Raw genomic sequence first — 19550 nt, forward strand, 5'->3', positions numbered from 1 at the left:
GATAGTTTTGTTAATTTTACATTAGATTAAAGCAAGACAGACATATTTGTTTAAGTTTAATGATGTTTACCTAAATCAATAACAGTTTTTGTAATTTAAATTTAGACAGAATTGTGCCAGAAAGAAAATAAAAAAATGCTTAAATATAAGTGTATTTTTTTGGTTTGTACATAAATAAAATTAAATTGTGTCAAGTTTAATGTTAACTAGTGAAACTAGGTTAATCAATAAGACAGAAAATTATTTAAAACATAAAGAAATGTTGTGTAATATAACACATATTGAATTAGATATTTAAGTCTAAACCTTTGGACTAGTCTAAAACCTAACTGTTTAAAATTTGCTGTAAACTCCTAAATATGTTCGTGACTATGCAAATATGTTGTATCCCAGTAACTAAATTGACACCATATATTTTGTGTTTGCTAATTTGTATTATTTGTAGTCTTACTTGCTTAAACTAAAATTGGTTAGTTGGTACATTTGTACAATAAATTGGTATGCACAATAATAACCTGTTCTATTTCATGGTTTGATTTAGTTAATAAATTATTGCGAAAGAATTGTATATTTAGTTGCGAAACATATTTTGTTGCGCAATATATATGTTGCAAATAATTCAAGTTCAACCATTTAGTTCACAAGCTAATTTTTTTTATTATGAATCTTAAAATAACTGAACCATGCTGCAATGCATGTTGTTGCATGCACTTATATTTAATGCTGTGTTTAAATATTATCTAGTCATATTAGAGCAAGGTTGCTTGCCTTAAATTTTGAGTTGGAAAATACATGCGAGCTGTATGATTTTTCCTATTTGTGATGATTTTTCTATTTGTGACTTTTTAAATAAATTAAATTAAGTACCTGTTGAAGAAAGATATAACATGGCAAACAAATAGTATCTCACCTTAACAGAATATTTCAGTTTACATTAATTGTAGTAAAAGTGGACCTATTTTACCAAAAAGTTAGATTTCGATCTCAAAACTAACAGTTTGTTTGGAAAATTAGGTTTTAAAATGATTTTTAATATATTTTTTTTATTTAGACTATTATTAACCTTTGCACAGATTTGTTTTCAAAATGCAAAAAATGCGCTAAAAAACTATTTTTGGGAAAAGCTTTTAAATATTAACTTTTTCTACAATCAGTACAGTGCCAGTGTGTATACAAAGTGTAGTCAACTAATTCGTTCTATATGTTTTGCAGAATGATATAATGCCAGGTTGTTTAGATTGAGCAGACTTTACCTGCTGCTCTCATTATATTTGCGAGACAAGTTTGCAAAAGACAGAGCCATGGTTTCTCTGGATTTAAACAACTGAATTAACTGGATATAAAACTTGAGTTTCCTCAAAATGGCAAATTCAAGCACAGTCGCAAATGGAGCAAGATTAGATGATTGCCATTCTTCTGTCTTTTCATTGGTAAGTGATATTTACTGTTTAAGTTTTTGTCTATATACACTACCAGATATATATACATCATGCATGGATTCTAATCTTTAATTCTAATTTTTTATTCCATGCAATCTTTTAGGAGCAGAGAACCTTAAATTTTTATTTAGATGGTCAGAAATATAACATAAAATTATTTTTATTGAGTTACTTAGCAATATTTTAATATTTTTTTGCCCAAAATTTGGCAATATAATGTATATTTAAATATTGTTACAACTTGACAGAGATAAAAAATCTTTTTAACATATATATATATATATATTTATGCCAAACATGAATTCTTCAGTGCTTATATACAATACACTACCAAGATATTAGTAGAGCAGTGATAGGATGTGAGCGGCATATGCATATATTACAGTTTAGTTAAACAGTCGTCTTAACAGAGAATTTCCTGTCTATAACTCCAAAGCGAGCAACCATATAAACCTTCATGCATTGTATGATTACAAACGTGACCATTAATCATGATTAACGCTGATTTTAAACCTTTCTGGTTTGTAATGCTTGCTAATTGCTTTTACTAGTGTGAATTAAGTTGATTATTTTCATATTTATCTTAGTACCAGCATTATTTTAGCAAATTATTGTTTTATAAGCCTACCTACCATGGAATTTTTCTACACTGCATTAATCAGTTAATAATGAAACTAAAAAGTTTGGTTGGTTTCACAGGATGATGTGTCTAACTATCTCTGCCTTCCATGAATTTTAATAAATCTGACGCTTATGCTAGTGAAATATATATGTCATTTAACTTCCATATACCACAGGCGGACCTCAGCGGCATCAAATGGCATCGATATTCCTCCATTTCACCGGGTCTTGCAGATGATCCTGTACTTGCTGCCTTCACAAAATGTCTTGCTCTTGATATTTTAGCTGTGTGGCGAAAATCAAGCAAAAAATCCCCTATGCAGCATGGCCTACCACAGGTAACTTATGTTTGTTAATATTTTATGTTATCTTGGTGTAAAACCCATAATATTTTGTTACCATTGTCGTATGTATAAACTTCCTGTGATATAATTTACAGATATTTTCTGTGATGTTTATGTATCTTATGTTTATAAAAGTTTTATGTTTACTAGTGTATCATGAGAATTTTGCAGGGATTTTTCAATTGGAAAACCAATTTATCAATAAAATAGTCCTAAAAAATACAAACCTAGTTTTATAGTTAACAAATTTTCATGTTGAAAATTGGAGCCACTAATTATGGAGGTTGCAAACATCTTTTAAATTTATTGACAGCTAGTCTTTGTTTATATTAAACATTTAGGTCAGTTACAGAAATCATATTTCAAAACTGTAACAGACTTAAATTGTTTGTTTGAAGTAAAGTTGACAAAAGAAAAGTTGTTAATTCAAGTTTTCTTTGGTAAACGTTCTTCTCATGATAAATCAATATAAACTTGTTTATCAAGTTATCATGTATAGGCTATGTATATATAGCATTACAACATGATTTGTTTACCAATATTCAAGCATTGTGGTTGATTCATAACCTGTCAATCAAACTCAACCAACCGTATCATAGTTTGGTGTCATCATGTTTATAATTATACAATGGCCTCGATTTTATAAAATTCCAGGAGTTGCAAAAATAAACTGTGTTACCTATAAGTAGGTTTGTAATACATTTTAGAGATAAATTGCTTTTACATTTTAACTATCCAGGGGTTGCTAAAGGGCGTATCCAGGAATTTTTTTCACAAAACGAGATTCTACGCTATTTCTAAATCGTTTCCGCAACAAAAATACAGTGTTTGGTGGAATGGAGTATAATTATTTCATGCCTTATTTTACATAAAAAAAGATCCAACCCCATGCAAAACTCTCCTGATAACAAAAATTCTCCTAATAAATACCATGCACCATATAATCATTACAATACAATGGTATTAATATATATATTGTTGTTTTTATAGGAAGGAATAGAGAGGGAGTTGTGGATATTCTGGTGGGGTGAGGAGCCTAATATTGATGAAATATCTCAACAGAGAGGACTGAATGGTTGGTTTATTCCCAATAATATGTTTCTTAATGTTTATGCATATAATCTGACAAATCTGATGCTTTCATATATATATTGTAAAGACAAAATTCCTATATTGTCCTACAGTGTGCATAGAAACTATTTCTGCTTGGTATATTATAATTAATAAAAGATTTTCTAGCTATAAATAAGCACGTTGCCACAATAATAATCAATTTATTTTGTTTTAATAAGATTACATCAAAAACCAAACCATTGCCACATTAACAAATTACCAGGAGATCTGTCATTATATATCTTGTGTAATATGCTAATGTATGTTTTATATTTAAACCATGCATCACCATAGTAGGCGTATTGTTGATAATATTATATCATAGTTGTGAATACATAATACACACTTATGTTACAACAAACAGTCTTCGAATACACCACGTTAATAATTAATGGCAACCCAGAGTTCAATACATGCAACAAGTTTTCTTAACATTATCATGTGATGACTATGTATTGCTTGCTGTAACATGGCAATAATGACTTAAATTCCCATCTGTATAAAACAACAGTAAACCCTATAACAAATCTTATGTTAAATAGAATAATTTAGATATTAGTAAATACTGTTGTATAATTACCATTTATGAACTATTTAATATATGAATAATTATAGTAAACTTACTCTCACTGTATTGGTAATAACTAATAATGTTATATTGGTATTAGATCAAAATCATCAAATGTTAAGAATACAGATTCAAGTTTTTATTCTAGTTATTATTTTAATTGTATTTTTGTTCCCCCCCGGTTTGCTACTCTTACAGTTGTATTAATGGTATTGGGCCAACTGTGGCTTATATCCTGGGTCAGCTGGCATGCCATGCTGCGGGGCTTCACCCACACTAAATAGAATCAAAATACCGTCTTCAGTAATATGTTTAAGGTTTTAACATCCTTCATATTTCAGACATCGGTCGAGGTAGTTGGGACGAAGGGTTGACTTATGAGTGCCGGACTTTACTTTTTAAAGCAATTCATAACCTTGTGGAAAGGTATGGTGTATTAGGATTTAGTTTGATATTAATATATATTGGTTTGTGAAACTGTATAGTTTTCACACTATTGTGTTTTATTGTGTAAAAGTTTTGTTTATTACCAACAAATTTTATCCGGTGCCGCTGTGTAACTGAAGTATACCATTACGTATGTGCCCCTGCAAGACACTAATCAAACGTTGCTCCAACCAGGTGGGACAACTCTGGCCCAATCTCAGGTCCGATGACAAGCCCAATATAAGACCTTACCCATATACTATAGTATAGAATTAACAATGTGAAAAGTTTGTATAAAATTTGATTTTTGAACAAAAAGTCAAAAAATGTGCCGAGACCATAAAAGATCTAAACAAGATTTATTTAACTCATATTGTTACATTACAGATGTCTACTCAATGAAAATTTTGTTCGAATTGGTCGTTGGTTTGTTAAGCCTTTGAACAAAGACAATGAAGAAGATATAAGGTTTGTTTTGTATTTTATAAACATGTTAAAACAACATATAACGCACAGTGTCCATTTGTAAATGATAATAAAACATCAGAATAATACACATATTTTGCACAATGCCCATTTGTGTATGTTTACATAATAAACAAAGTATTTTTGTTAATATTTTCAATTGCTGTTAAGATATGTTTATAATATACACATTAACAAATATTATCAATTTAGTAAAAATACTCCAGAGAGTAAATATAGATTTCATTCATTGTTTGCAGTTTTGTTTGTAAAATGTTTATTCAGTTTAAAAGCTTTTGGCATATTTGTTTAACACCATATAATGGGAAATTCCAAATTACTTATATGTATGTTTTAAAGTTTTTTGATTTACATTTTATGATATTTTAAATAATATTAATTGCAGATTCAAGACTTTATAAAATTCACATTAAAATTTCACGACTTCATAAAAGTTATGAAATAACTATCATACAATCACAGACTAGCTGTTTAGTTCCATTTATTATTCTAAACATTATGAAATATTAAAACGGATTTTTGTATTGAGTCTGTTTTTTTTATAACAACCAGTTCAAAAACATTTTTACATGTGTTATCTGTATATTTAAACTATATATATATATATATAGATAATTTTTTGGATCTATTTTGATGTGAAATATTTTTTTGGTAGTAAACAAAAAGTATCTGAAGAAGTAAATACTGGTATACATATGACATAAAAAAATGGCTTTCAGGAAAAACTATTTGGAGATGGAAAACTATATTTTAACTGTCTTCATCTTACCCTACTTGTACTATATATATATAACATTTTTGTTTATTCTCCAGTGACAGATTCTCGTTTTCGTTTTCCTTCTTTTTACACGGAGAGAGCTATGTCTGTACAACCATAGAAATAGCAAAACATCAACCACTTGAGCGACTAACGTACCAACATTTCCAACATGTCACATCATCAACTAACAATTCCGGTAATTTGTTTCTAGCATTTATTTGACGCCGAATAAACAGTTTATAAAAAGTAATATAAGTTTGTATATATATAGTTTTTTTTATATTTATTAAAATTTTTGTTACTTAATACTGCAATTTTGCAAACTAAAGGTTTTAAAACTATGCCTGAATTTTGCATGAAAAAGAAGATATTTTGGTTAAATGCCAAATCATCTTGCATTTACTGCGTTGATCAATGATCAATGAGGTTCCCTATGTTTGTCAGTTATGGGTGTAGCGGAGTAGCTGTATTTTAACAATTTTACCCTGCTGTAAGGGGGGGAGGGGGGGCAAACAGACAAGCAAATTTTACCAAAAATTTAAAAGCTTTTTTCATCATAATATCATTTTTTCCAGTTGTGTTGGCTCCATATGGTTTAGCTGCCACTTTAACCGGCACCGCGTATCGTAACCCACACGAACCAACTGTTAAGAAACTTCTGGAAGAATGGAAACCCTTCTATCCTATGTCAACATCTGATGACTTTTCCATGGTAAGTTTTTTGTTTCTTTCCCCCCTAAATATCTGCCTCACATTGTATATACAGACTGTGGTGTAAGATTTTAACAGGCCTTAAATTTCAGCTTGAAGCTGTCAATCATACATGGCTATGCAGAGTTAGCATGCATGCCTTGTAATAGGTTATGAATGATACCTTGTGTGACTGTGAATACTAAATAGTCCGGCCATGTGTACACATTGTAATGGGTAGTGGGTACATAGCACTAGTTATACTGATAATAACATGGGTGTAAAGAGCTCATGAACTTGTAAGTTATGTCTGTTTCACCACATATATATAATATGGAAATATGCTTCATATTATTACGATTACACTATGTGTTTTCATGTTAGCATTACTTATAAACAGTAATCTGCAGTTATTCTGTATAATTTTGTTCAAAAATGGAAAATAAGTTACCCATATGTTATTGTGTTGTTGCTGTACATTCACTACCAAGTAATAACTTGTATAGTTTCCTGTCATTGCAAGTAACAAATGCAAGTCCATATACTTTGTTCTTGCCCTGTTGACTCTACCAATAAAACAGGGATTTTCTGGTCAGTTTTGATACAAACATTTTTATTTAGAAACAATAAAAAACGAAACTTATTTGTGACCAATTGTCCAATGTATGGGCTGTATTACCACTGACCAGATAATACACATTTTATACATAATTTAGATATTTGCCTATATTGGTAGTATGACATCACAATATTTATTTATATATTCATGTTATAATGTTAAGTAATTTGACATCACAATGTGTATTCATGTTACAATGTCAGGTAGTATGACATCACAATATAAATTCATGTTATAATGTTAAGTAGTATGACATCACAATATATATTATAGGGCGATTTATGCGATGATGAAACAGAAGATGACAATATACCAGTTCCTCCTGTTGTCGAAGTTGTTATCGGTATTTTCACATTAAGTTAATTTAAAATATATTTTATTTACAGTACATGATTTGGTGTTGCCCTGACTTTTACTACACGTGTGAGTGTGACATAATGTGTTTCAGCAACCCAGTTTTTAGTATGCAACTGCTTTTACCCTGCTGTTGGATGTGTATACAAACAAGCAAGGCGAAAATATACTGAACTTGCCACAACAACACATATTATATATATATATTCACATCTGTGAACAGATAATGTAGCTGCATTTTAACTCTAGAATACATTCAAAAATCCATAAAAAAAAACATAATATAACCCCCTTAAAAATTTGACTCAATTCATCAATCTTACTTACTCTAAACACATTTTACAAATTCTAACACAAATATAATGTAAAATACAATTTGCATCAATATTAATCTATCTTATTCTTGACACTTTACAGCTGGTGTTCAAATGAATTATCCATCTCATTACATCCTCGTGCCTGTGGAAGACACTGGATTAAACTCTTCCATGTTTAACTCGTTCCAAGGATCAAATATGAAGAGATCATCTGTTAACGACAAAAGTAAATTATCTTTCTGTATAAATTAGGTCTTTTTTATGAACATAGCTAGTTAAAATTTTCATTTTTTTCATTTCAACTGTAAAAAGTTCCGCGAATCTTAGTTGACTGATTCTTGTGAAGAAATACAGTAAAGATCTGGTGCTACGGAAACGTAACAGACAAAAATCAAGTCAATCCAATTGTATAATAAAAATATATATTTCACCTGAATGGCATCGTCAGTCTCTTATTCAAATTGTTATAGTTTTTTTCTGACTGCACCACTATGCTTTGTCACCACTTTTTTTGAGCGAAACATGACAACAATTATTGTTGCAGTTAAACCAACTAATGGTCGTTCACCAGCGAGGATGGAAACAAATTATGACAAAGGAAACCTTGGTCCACCATCTGTGGCAAGTATAAGTGACCAGATACATGGACCACAATCCGTTGGTTCAAGTTTATTTAGCCCAGCTTCAGCAAAACCAAGTCCTAACAAAAACAGTAAGTTGAATAAATGAATGAATGTAACTTTTATCCTTGTGTGGAAGAGTAATGGCAGTTGTTATAACATGTGTGTTCTGTTTCATACACCTTGTTCCCGCTTACAAGATACTGTGTATGTAACATTGTAGATGATTGAATGAATAAATGTAACTTTTATTCTTGTGTGGCTAACTTTTTGACTTTAGAAATGGTGAATAAAAAGGATTTAGTTCAATCTAGAAAATTGTTTAAAAAACTTTAATTCATAAAAACGCTTAAAATATTGTTTCATTTTTGTTAATTAAATAAAAAATACAAATTACAAACGAAGATTAGAGATATAATACTAGGCTACTCACATTATTCCAGTTGTAAATATTTCCTATGTTTATTTAAAATTTGTTTGATGTCTGCTACAGTTACCTTCTTACACATGTAGTCTCATATTACCACTGTCTAAAACAACAACAATCTCTATTGTCTTGAAATAAACAATGGATTATTACATCACAGCAGTGGTACCTGTTCCTGGGTATATACAACAACAACAGCGACCACCCAATCAACCCTTACCATCAAATATCATTAAAAGAATTTGTCTAAGTAGCAACAAAACGCAAAGCAACCAAGAGACAAATAATTTTAACAGGTATATATGTATAAACATTTGCATTAAAAAACATTAACAAAATAATATTACATTTGTTGTGGGGTAATTCTATTCTGTAATTTTAAAGAGAAAAATAGGTAAAAAGTTATGGGGTGCCCGAGCATGACATTTTACCCAGTCTTGAAACAAGGGTGATGTATATATGTATATCACTCCGGTTTTATCTTTTAAATAGCTTAACCCTGCTGTAGTGTGCATATACAAACAAACAGATCCAAAATATATTGCATACGCCACATTATATTTATTCTTAAATTAAAATTTCCTTGTTTGGAAATATATATATATTTTTTATGTTAAGTGTATGATGGGTATATTTAATGTTTTTATTGTTTCAGCAATTTCAATTCAAGTGAAGATATTAATGAAACAAAATGGGAATTTACTGATTCTTTTAAAGATATAAGGTGATGTATGCGATGTAAAGTTTAGAACAAAACCTATACATATATATATATATATATATATCATAAGATATTGATGTCCAACTTTATTCTTCCAGATGTCGACAACTTCCCTCTCGTCCATACTTACCCTTAGATGGAAGACACAGCGCAAAGTTAGATCGACAGCAACGATCTCGTCCAAACACCCCTTTTCACCATAGAACTCACGAAAACGAAGCGCAAAATATCGAAACTCAGTCGAACATTATACTACCCCCTCACTCGCGGCCTTCTGTGTTAATAAATGGCCCCACAGAGTTCATGGGTACCCCTCAAACATTCTGCCCCGTGAAACTTGAACCCACACCCTCCCCAAGTAACTTAGGGGACAAGTTTTACCAACCGAAGGCCAATTACGAGTTGCGTAACCAAACACCTCAACCGTTTATACCCCCACCCCAGGAGCAATGGACAAATTTAGATCAGAATAATTTAATTTCAACGAACCAAACTTATGAAGTTGATGACGTTGAAATTAAACGAACAGTGAGTCATATTTTGTTGAATATTTAAAAAACTATATTTATTTTTTGCCTTTTTTTGTTTTATCCCTTTTTGCTCTCAAGCAGAGCTAAAAAATATTGCATTAGCCACATTAATCAACGAGGTTCCCTGTATTTGATGAATGTAATTGCATTTTAACAATGCCAGCCCAGATTTTGTTAAAATTTAAAAAACATAACACAGCACAGTCTAATTTTTAAACTTCTGATTCAACATACATTTTTACCAAGTCCTAACACCCAACTTTCCAGGTTATGAATTGGAAAACATACAAGTTACCCATAACATCCATGGTTGACCACAAACCTAAACCTCCCATGCTTGTATGTGATAACTTGGACAACCGTGGTTATTCCTTCTCACATAACAACACCTCATTATCTGAAACAGCTTTGTTATATTCCTGGTATGTATGTTTATTTCAATTTTATTCCTGTTATTGTAATACCACAAAGTTTAGGGCCTTGTAGCCAGAGGTTATAAATAGTTGCATTCATTCATTAATTAATTAAATTTAACATAACTTTTGTATTGTTTAAGTCCAACAAGGAAAAGATTAAAAGTTGAAGAAACGAATGAGAAATCCTTATTACCATGCAAGCAAGAGAACCCTTACTATCCCCATGATGTAAATGCACAGCAAGTTACTTTTGGTAAGTTAAAGTTATATATCCTTCTTTAAAGTGATATTACAATAAACAACTAGACTTTTAAGTCTAATATGTTAAAAAAAACTAAAAAAATACCCTTTAATTATGATTATTTACAAAGTTACATGTGTGGTGACTCTTAAGCGAGCACGAGATTTATGAAGCCCCTGTTGTAATGACTGTCGTTGCCATGCCAAGCTAGAGGATAAATAAATGACATCCTTTTATACAAATTTTTTTTAGTGACAGTTCTAATTATAGGGGTTGTATAAAACATTTTCCACCATGCAAGAATAAATAAACTAATATTTATTCATTGAATAATTTTGCAGGGACAGTTAAAAGTGAGTTAGCAGGCATGTTGGTACAAGATCCGTATGCGTTTGATGATGAATTAGATGACGCAACAACCACCAATGGTGTGGCGGGGTTATCGGATATTATTCTCAATAAAAACCATAACCAAGTTATTCCATTGAATCGACTGCCAAGCTCACTTGGGTTTGAGTATGGAGATGGGATGAGTAATGTGAGTATAGTGTGTGTGTGTGTGTGTAAGTTTTTACGTCTTTATACTTACCATATTTGTGCATTATCTTTTAAAAAAGTGTTTGTTTTTTTAAACTTTGGTAGTTCCTTTTGATAACATTTAAGCATCTATCCATATACAAACATTTCGTTTGTATGACCCTTTGGGTGGCGAATCTATAAAAACAAGTAGAGCCAAAGTATATTGAATTGGCCACAATGAGGTTCCCTATTATTTAAAACTATAAGTGTAACTGGGTTTAAAAAAAATCCCCTTAGATTATTTTGCAACTTTTGTTATGTGCATACGATAGTGCATTGATGCAGAAAAGTAATAAAGTTTGCTAATCACTGCACCGCAAATACATAATAGGTTGCAAGTTTAAATAGATTATATTGCTTAATCGTTAATATTATTTATAGGAACAAGATACAGTATTAACGGGTCGTAGCCAGTTAGAAGCGTTATTAACACAAAACACAACGTCACCCAGCAATAAACAACGTATGTATTTTAATATTACAAATGCTATGTTTCTTTTTCAACTACTGTTTATGGAAAGTTTTTAGAAAGTATTTTTTGTGTATGTTGTAAAATTTAATGTTTTTATTGCACAAATTGGTATTTTTGTTTAATTGAACAATTTTTGTTTTAGAGGTTTAGTTATACTGTTGGTGTTTTTTATATTTAGATATAAATCCGGCCTAAATTCTCTGAGAAGGACCTCACCCATATAGAACCCAATAAATAAATGAAAATGTTCACAGATTAACATTAACAATATATTGTTATGTTATTTCTATAGCTATTCATGCAAGCAAAGGTAGCAACTTATCGAATGTTATCGCAGCAAAGTCACTAAAGAGCAATTCTGACTTGGACGTGAGTGTTTAACTTTTAATTTTCTTTATTTTTACACTTTTATTTTCATTAGAAATTTAATGTGTTGTTTAATTAAATGGTTTATTATATTATACTGTATTTATGTGTAAAGTTTATGCCTTTTTTGAATAAGTTTTGTACCTCCTTAATCATTAGGTGTGCTATAACACTTGTCGTTGCCCTGCTACGCAAGCATAAAAAAGTTGAATATGTGGTAGCTTTTAAGCAGACGCGAGGTGTATGAAACAGAACACATTTGTAAAAATGATTGTCGATTTTCTGACAAACAAGGATAAATAAGTTACATTTATCCTAGTTCTCCATGGACGACCTCACTCATATGTTTGATGAGGAGGAGGAAGGAGGAGCTCCCACTCCTCCTGAGGAGGGAGAGGAGAGCAATTATAAGAAGATGAATCATTCCATCAAAACATCAACTACACATGCTGCAACTGGTGAGAATTTTAACAATTCCAAAAATTAGTTGCCTTGTTTATATACATTATTATTTTCTAACAAACCAACCATTGAATTTAGACCTTCAGCGTATGTTTCCCACCCCTCCCTCCATGGAGCAATGCCAAGCCTTCTCCCCTGAAAGTCGGATACCTATTCCTAACTCAGTGGTTGCTATGGACGATACCACGCCCATAATACCAACCAATGAGCATCAAGTGATTTATTCAAGCGAGAAACTAGAGACGGATAAATTATTACAAGATGAACTACCGTTGCTTCCTACTTCATATGAGATGCAGACTTCTGCATGTAACAAGATAAAACAACATCCTACACCAACGTTGTACCAACCCATAAAGTGCCTTACCACTCAACTACCTCTACCTACATTATCATATACCCCAGCGTGGCAGGTGAGTGAAATATAACATGACATGGTTACATCGGTGAGGTTCTACAGGGCGATATAGAAGGCCTAAGATATACTCCATTACACAACACTCAGCGATACAGGCCAGAGTTGGCCTATAACCCAAAATTTTAGATCAGTTTGCCCATTACCCCAACACCCACACTCCTAATGTACTAATGTATTTTATTACATCACAATAACCACTGTTTCATCACAGCTCCCCGTCCAACTACCCCCGGATCCTTCGTTTATTTTACCCACAATGCCGATCAATGAATACATCAACAACGCCCCCGTCACACCAGCGACACCCGGTGTCAGTTTTACCCCTGGGACCCCGAGTCGTTCATCCGTGCGGACCCCGGCCTCCGTTCAACCCACTCCTTCGCCCGTAACTTTCTCCGTACCCACACCGAGGACCCCTGGCAGGTCCGGGATTCGAAGCGTTGACCCCCTAGAGTCCCCCGCGTCGTCATTTGCCACCCCTAACTCCCATCTTACCTCGAAAGGGATGTACACGGACCAACACGGCAACGCCGCGATTTTCATGAACCTTTTACTCTCCGATTCAGTGTTGAATTTATTCCGTGATCGTTCGTTCGATCAGTGCGCGTTGTGCGTTTGCAACTCTAATATTAACGGGGCTGATATTGAAATGGGTTGCTTGCCTGCACTTGCTGACCAAGAAGCACAATTTCGTTGCAACTGTGGTTTCAGGTGAGTTGTCTTTGATTTGGCACCGAAACCTGGGGTAGGGAACTTAGTTGATTAATGTGACAAATGCAATATACTTTGGCTTTGCTTGTTTGTATAGACACTTAACAGCTGGGTTGAAACAATCACCTTTAAGTCTTGCCCAAGGATACATACGCCCACAATGGTAGCACCTTTACGTTATTAACCGATCTTCCATCCACCCCTAGTGCTGTGAGGAACCGAGCAGCATCCGTTGGAAACGGACTCTTCCTTGAAGATGAGCTTGAAGTGGTCGGAGCAAAGTTTGAGAACGAGATCATTCATGCTCGCTGTCGAACATCTAATTACCTACCATCAGGTACCAAATAAATAAGTTAAAAAATTTTAGCTATTTTTTCTAGCTTATATTATTTTCTTAATTTACTCATTTAGATCAAAAAGTTACGTTCTTTTTTAATTTGCCATGTTTTACTAAATAAACAATTCAAAAGTAACAGGCTATTTAGATATATTTTTATAACAATTATTTTTATTTCAGATGGAGAAACAAAGAGAAACTCGTTGGGAAAACCGATTGATAAAGGTAGTTGTGTAGTTTATAAAAACATATACACACTGTTAAGTATAATAGAAATCTAATGGTAAAATATTTTGCACCAATATTTTAATGTTCTATTTAGGTCTGGGCTTTATCAGGTGTTAAATAATAATATTTAATCAGTTTTTCCCTGGCAAAACAAGAGGCTTAAATAGGATGTCATTAAGCAAAAGGAACTGGCTAAATAAACTGCAGAAAATTAACAATTTTTTTTTAGCGGAAAATGTTGAAGAACTGCTTCAGTTAGCCATGGAGTATAGTGCTTCACCTTTTACTACGTTGGAACTTTGTAAAGATTTAGATTCAAATAATTTCACTGCATTTGATGAGGATAATATGGTTGTTAAACATGGTATGTTGTATGTGGATCTTGTTTTAATGTAAAAATGAGGATTATATATAGATATATAAATGACTGGTGATGCCGTATAGGTGAAATATATATACTATCTCATATTCAATTCCACTGAAGAAAAGAAAATACCTTTTAACAATTTTTAGTTGTTAGTTATTTTTTTACGAAATAATCGTTGTATAATTTTTTTAATAATAAGCTGTGTAGTTTTTATTTAACTAATTAGTTAATAGGTGTGGTCACTGCACCTAGCAAGACCACAACAGTTTTTTGGTGTTGTATTTTTTAAAAATAATATTTAACATAATATTCCAGACATATGTGAAGCTTGTGCGCTTGCATTATGTGGTAGTTTACTTGCCATGGAACATCCGACGAAACTTGATGCAGATTCCATCATTAACCCAATACATCAGTGGAAAGACACCAGATGTGAGTTTATTGTAATTTTAGGGGGTAATGGTCAATTCTGGTCACCATGCCAGTATAAATAAGTTACATTCATTCAATTTATTTTTTTCATGTATATAACGAGATTTTCTTTTCTCCAGCTGAAGTTTATGAGTTCGCTGGTGGGTTTGACGTTTACCACTTGTTAGTTTCGCTCAAACCTGTTCTACAAGACGCAGTGCAACGGAAACGAACTTCAAGGACATTCGGAACCACACAGCATGTGAAGGGACCTCTCACTTGGAGGGAGTTTTGTAAAGAAGCAGGAAAAAGTGAGTTGGTGGTTTATTATTATTGTATGTTGGTTGATATAAGTACGGTGGGGAGGATACAACAACTGTTCTTTCTATTTTCTTGTTCATTATGTTAGCAAACAAAGAACATTCAACGAATTATTAAACTGTATCCTCACGACTCTCATAGACCGTTCTTAGTTGTTTAAACCACGAGTTCTGGATATTTGGATATTATGTGCTAAAGGTTGTCCCGTCCTACCCCAACCTACTATACAAAAATGTATAGCATATGTATTAAGTATTGAGCAGTATGTTTCACATCTGCCCTAATGTAAAGATTTCCTAAACAAACACATATTATGACACGTATAACAACAATTATATCATCACAGATGCTGAACCTCAATCTATTCCTTCATTTGTGGTCGGTTACAACCATGACTGGGTATGTATTTCACCCGAGTCGCTCCGTTACTGGGAGAAACTATATTTCGAGCCTTACTCCTCGCCACGGGATGTGGGGTACGTGGTGGTGTGCCCCGATGGTGATAATCTTGTGTCTTCCGCTAAAGTCTTCTTCAAAGAACTTTCTTCTTTGTATGAGGTGGGTAATTGTGTGTTTAGTGTCTTGTGTGTAGCATGTGTCCAGTATGTGTTCATTATGTACATTGTGTGCATTATGTGTCAAGAATGTGTACATAGTGTTAATGATATGTCCAATCTGTACAATGTGTCCGATGTGTGTTAATGTAAATTCTTAAAAACAAAATATTTAATACATTCCCCGATAATGTCTTCCTTTATGGCAAACAAAAACTCATACCTGGTAGCAGAAGTAACAGAAAAGCATTAGAAGTAACAAATAAATTTTATTTTTTCCCAACAGTCGAGTAGACTCGGAAAATTTAAAGCAATCAACAAAGTATTAAAAGATGGAGGAATTTTAAAGATTGGGAAAAATTCTTCCAAAGTTTCCCATCTTCCCCTGGATGATTGGTTCGAACAATTACAACAAACATGTGAGTGTATTTTGTTGTTAGAACGTAGTTTTATTAGAACTCAGGTTTGGTTGGGAAAATATTTAAAAATTGGATTCGTTTATGTAAAAAAGTGGGTGACAGAAAAAGTATGGAAAATAGCAATTCAAATTTAAACATAGTTAAAATATGCATACGATTTTAGTTATAATCAAAGTTTTTACTCCAAACAGTTTAGTTAATATAAAACAATTGTTATAATATAAAGAAGTGCATGGAGCATTTTTTTAACAGAAACAATAAATTGATTGAAATTTTTACCCCCAGTAAATTCAACGTCGGATAATTTGGTTGGAAACGAGAATGTTGATAAATTGTTGTTGTACGCAAGGGAGTGTCTTCATAGTCTTGGTAAGTTACTTTTATTTATGTTAAGTTTAAATAGGTATTTTATATATTTAATTGCAAGTTTTTTATAAGAAAAAACTAAAAAATAATTATTCACAAAATTACATATGTGGTAACTCTAAAGCAGGCACACGGTGTATGAAACCGAACACTAGTTTTACAACCAATGTCATTACCCTGCCACGCAAGAATAAATAAGTTACATATGTGATAACTTGGAAAAAAGCTTTATACTGTCTTTGCCCTACCATGCAAGGGTAAATAAGTTACATTCAATCATTCATTCATACAACACACATATGATAATCCACACTTCTTCATGCCCACAGGTCCATTATTAGAAGCCGAACAAAGTCTTGAAATCAACTCTTTACATGTTCGTGAGGGAAGAAATCGAATGCAACAATCATTGAATAGAAACGCACCTATCTCCAACAGTATTAATAATATAGGAAGGTCTCCTGCTCAGATGCAAAGCAATCCAACAGCAGTGTAGGTTACAATTATGGTCATGTACTTTGTTGTATAAATGTGACTGTATTGTTTAGTACTGTGGTGTGCCATTTCTAATTAGTTATTTATTCTTGTGTGGCGGGCAACAATAGTAGTTATAATAGGGGTGTTCTGTTTTATACACCTCATGCTTGCTTTCGAGTTACCACATATGTAACTTTGTGGGTGATTTATTCTTTTTTTTATTCTGATGTAGGCCTGAAATTTAGAATTTTAGATGAAAGGATACACTGGTTTGATGCAACTGGTTTTAATATAACAAGCTCTAAACTTGCACTGTTTGATTACAGGGCTTTAAAAGACACGCGACCTGTATACCATCCATCGTACAACGCATCAACTGCTTGCAGCATTGTGGTTTATCTGCTCGATCCATTCAAAAATTCGGCCTCGCGTGGATTATGGCACTGCTTTCGAATTCTACAGAAATCGCTGCCGAAACCAATTCGTGATCACATCATATTTCAGGTTTGAAATTAATAATAAAAAACATCCTGTTTTTGCTGGAATACATCCAAGGTCTCTTGTCTTGTTGTAGGACCTCACCCATACAGAACAAAATCTCATTATTATTTCAGACAATTTTTCCCCAATACAATTTTTAACAATTTTTTTTTAGAATTTCAAACGCTTTATTTATTTTATGTTTCACAGATTGTCCCAATTGAGCATGTGTTGCGCGTGTCATCCCCCAACACCCGACAATCATTCGTGCACGTCGTGCGCTCCTTGTCCTTCAGCACGTTCGCGCAATGTCGCCGAAATCTTTTGCACGAAGTCAAAGTTCGCTCCATGACAGGTTTCGGGCCCGCTGCTTCAGATAAACGTTATTTGCAAGAAAACAACCACAATGTGAGTAACTTGTAATAAATTCCATGAATCTGACCATGACCGGGTGCTCCTGGGTTCTTGTGTAAAGAAATAAAGTGAAGATCCGGTGCTACAAACAAAATAGAAAGCAACCTCATATGGTGCACAATAATATATTATCATATACCACTGAGCCAAAAATCTGTCCTAAATCCCAGGTCCTTAAAGACCTCACCTCTATCGAATAGCATAGAATCATATAACTCTCAGTTGCCCTACCACGTAAATATAAACAACAACCATCATTATAACCACAGGTATTAAACGAAACCCGTTTATACACTCCACCATATGTACTTTCTGTACCAAGAGAGGGAAACCAAATAAACTGCAAACATGAAAACCCCCCCAACATATTGTTTGTCTCATACTGTGTGTCACATGACCAGAAGTTTGTCCTTGCATCAGCCACTGACCAGTGTGGGGAGCTGTTGGAGACTTGCTGCATCAATATTGATGTTCCTCCCAGGTTTGACAATATTCTTATTCGTTAAATGTTACTATTTACAACATATGCGTATTCAAACAGGCCTAGGGGCTATAGACTGCCCCTTTTTTATGAAAAAGGTATGGCATAACCACGAAAAAATTAATATGTGTTTATAAAAAAATATTCATATTTTTTGATTCAGCGTTTTTTTTTGTGCAATTTTTCCAGACGGTTGTCGGTTTCACGGAAACACCGGGTGTCAGTGCGGAGCGAAGCGATAGAAAAGTTGTGGAAGTTTTGTGTGACCACGGTATCGAGATATTCAACCACAACGTGGAGGATTGTAGTGGGAAGGTTGGGAAGATTAAGTCATGGAGAGATACGAGGTCTGTGTGGTTTTATTGGCTTTTTAGGCATTCTATTGAGTCTGCTGTAGTCTATTCTATATTATGAGTGAAGTACTTGTTGGAGGGCCTACGATTTAGGGCAGATTTGCCCCGTTACCCAAACACACAGATTACTTTTAAGGTATCAGTATGAATAAATTTATTTTATTTATCCTCGTGTGGGGGCAATGACAGTCGGTATAACACAGGTGTTCTATTTTATTCCCCTCTTGCTCACTTACAAGTTACCACGTATAACACAGTTTCGACAAGCAACAGTTTTTTTTTAATAAACCAAATTATTTATTCAAATAATGTACTTAAACATTCTCAGATTGGGGAAAGCACCTTCACCGTCGTAGTCTATTATCATGCACTCGAAGGCTTTCATGCAAACAATGTAAGTTACAACAGAAGAGTGAAAGTGGTTTCATTATAAGTGCTTGTCTCACTTCACTCGAACCTGATGGTGCGCTCATGATAATGCCAGGTGATATTATGATATATTTATGGTGGTATTATGCTATTTTTATGGGGATATTTTGAGGATGATATTTTATGTTGGTAGTTTTATGTTTATGTTGAAAACCTTACAGGTCGCATAAAAATACATGCATTCAATTCCTTTATAAAAATATATACATACTG

At 33.0% G+C, this 19550-nt stretch overlaps 1 protein-coding gene across 2 annotated transcripts; it reads left to right on the forward strand.

The window, feature by feature from the left end:
* Window positions 1–1185: 1185 nt before the first annotated feature.
* On the forward strand, window positions 1186–19463 carry LOC100179760 (mediator of RNA polymerase II transcription subunit 13-like). 2 transcript variants are annotated; one of them, XR_003396265.1, is made up of 35 exons: window positions 1186–1430; window positions 2237–2398; window positions 3395–3479; window positions 4427–4511; window positions 4899–4979; window positions 5811–5953; window positions 6333–6469; window positions 7340–7409; window positions 7838–7963; window positions 8282–8449; window positions 8945–9080; window positions 9440–9508; window positions 9604–10033; window positions 10303–10457; window positions 10592–10704; window positions 11034–11230; window positions 11653–11734; window positions 12036–12112; window positions 12429–12567; window positions 12650–12984; window positions 13201–13700; window positions 13907–14037; window positions 14218–14262; window positions 14495–14629; window positions 14948–15064; window positions 15184–15354; window positions 15711–15922; window positions 16205–16337; window positions 16623–16706; window positions 17033–17195; window positions 17507–17684; window positions 17871–18068; window positions 18344–18549; window positions 18740–18902; window positions 19237–19399. XR_003396265.1 is itself a non-coding variant. In XM_009861776.3 (35 exons), the coding sequence occupies exons 1-35, from the start codon at window positions 1362–1364 to the stop codon at window positions 19446–19448; spliced, it is 5508 nt and encodes a 1835-aa protein (XP_009860078.1). In that variant the 5' UTR covers window positions 1186–1361; the 3' UTR covers window positions 19449–19463. The 2 variants fall into 2 exon arrangements, 1 of the variants encoding a protein (XP_009860078.1); XM_009861776.3 differs by having other exon boundaries at window positions 18344–18555; window positions 18745–18902; window positions 19237–19463.
* The last annotated feature ends 87 nt before the right edge of the window (window positions 19464–19550 follow it).

This window comes from Ciona intestinalis, chromosome 10 (assembly GCF_000224145.3).
Source record: "Ciona intestinalis chromosome 10, KH, whole genome shotgun sequence".
Lineage (NCBI taxonomy): Eukaryota > Metazoa > Chordata > Ascidiacea > Phlebobranchia > Cionidae > Ciona > Ciona intestinalis.

What these genes read in the sequence shown, in the direction of transcription:
- LOC100179760 (XM_009861776.3), top strand. Translation starts at nt 1,362, where the DNA reads ATGGCAAATTCAAGCACAGTCGCAAATGGAGCAAGATTAGATGATTGC. An exon ending in GGAGTGTCTTCATAGTCTTG is followed by an intron (nt 16,707 to 17,032) that starts GTAAGTTACTTT and finishes TCATGCCCACAG; the next exon opens with GTCCATTATTAGAAGCCGAA. An exon ending in GTGATCACATCATATTTCAG is followed by an intron (nt 17,685 to 17,870) that starts GTTTGAAATTAA and finishes TATGTTTCACAG; the next exon opens with ATTGTCCCAATTGAGCATGT.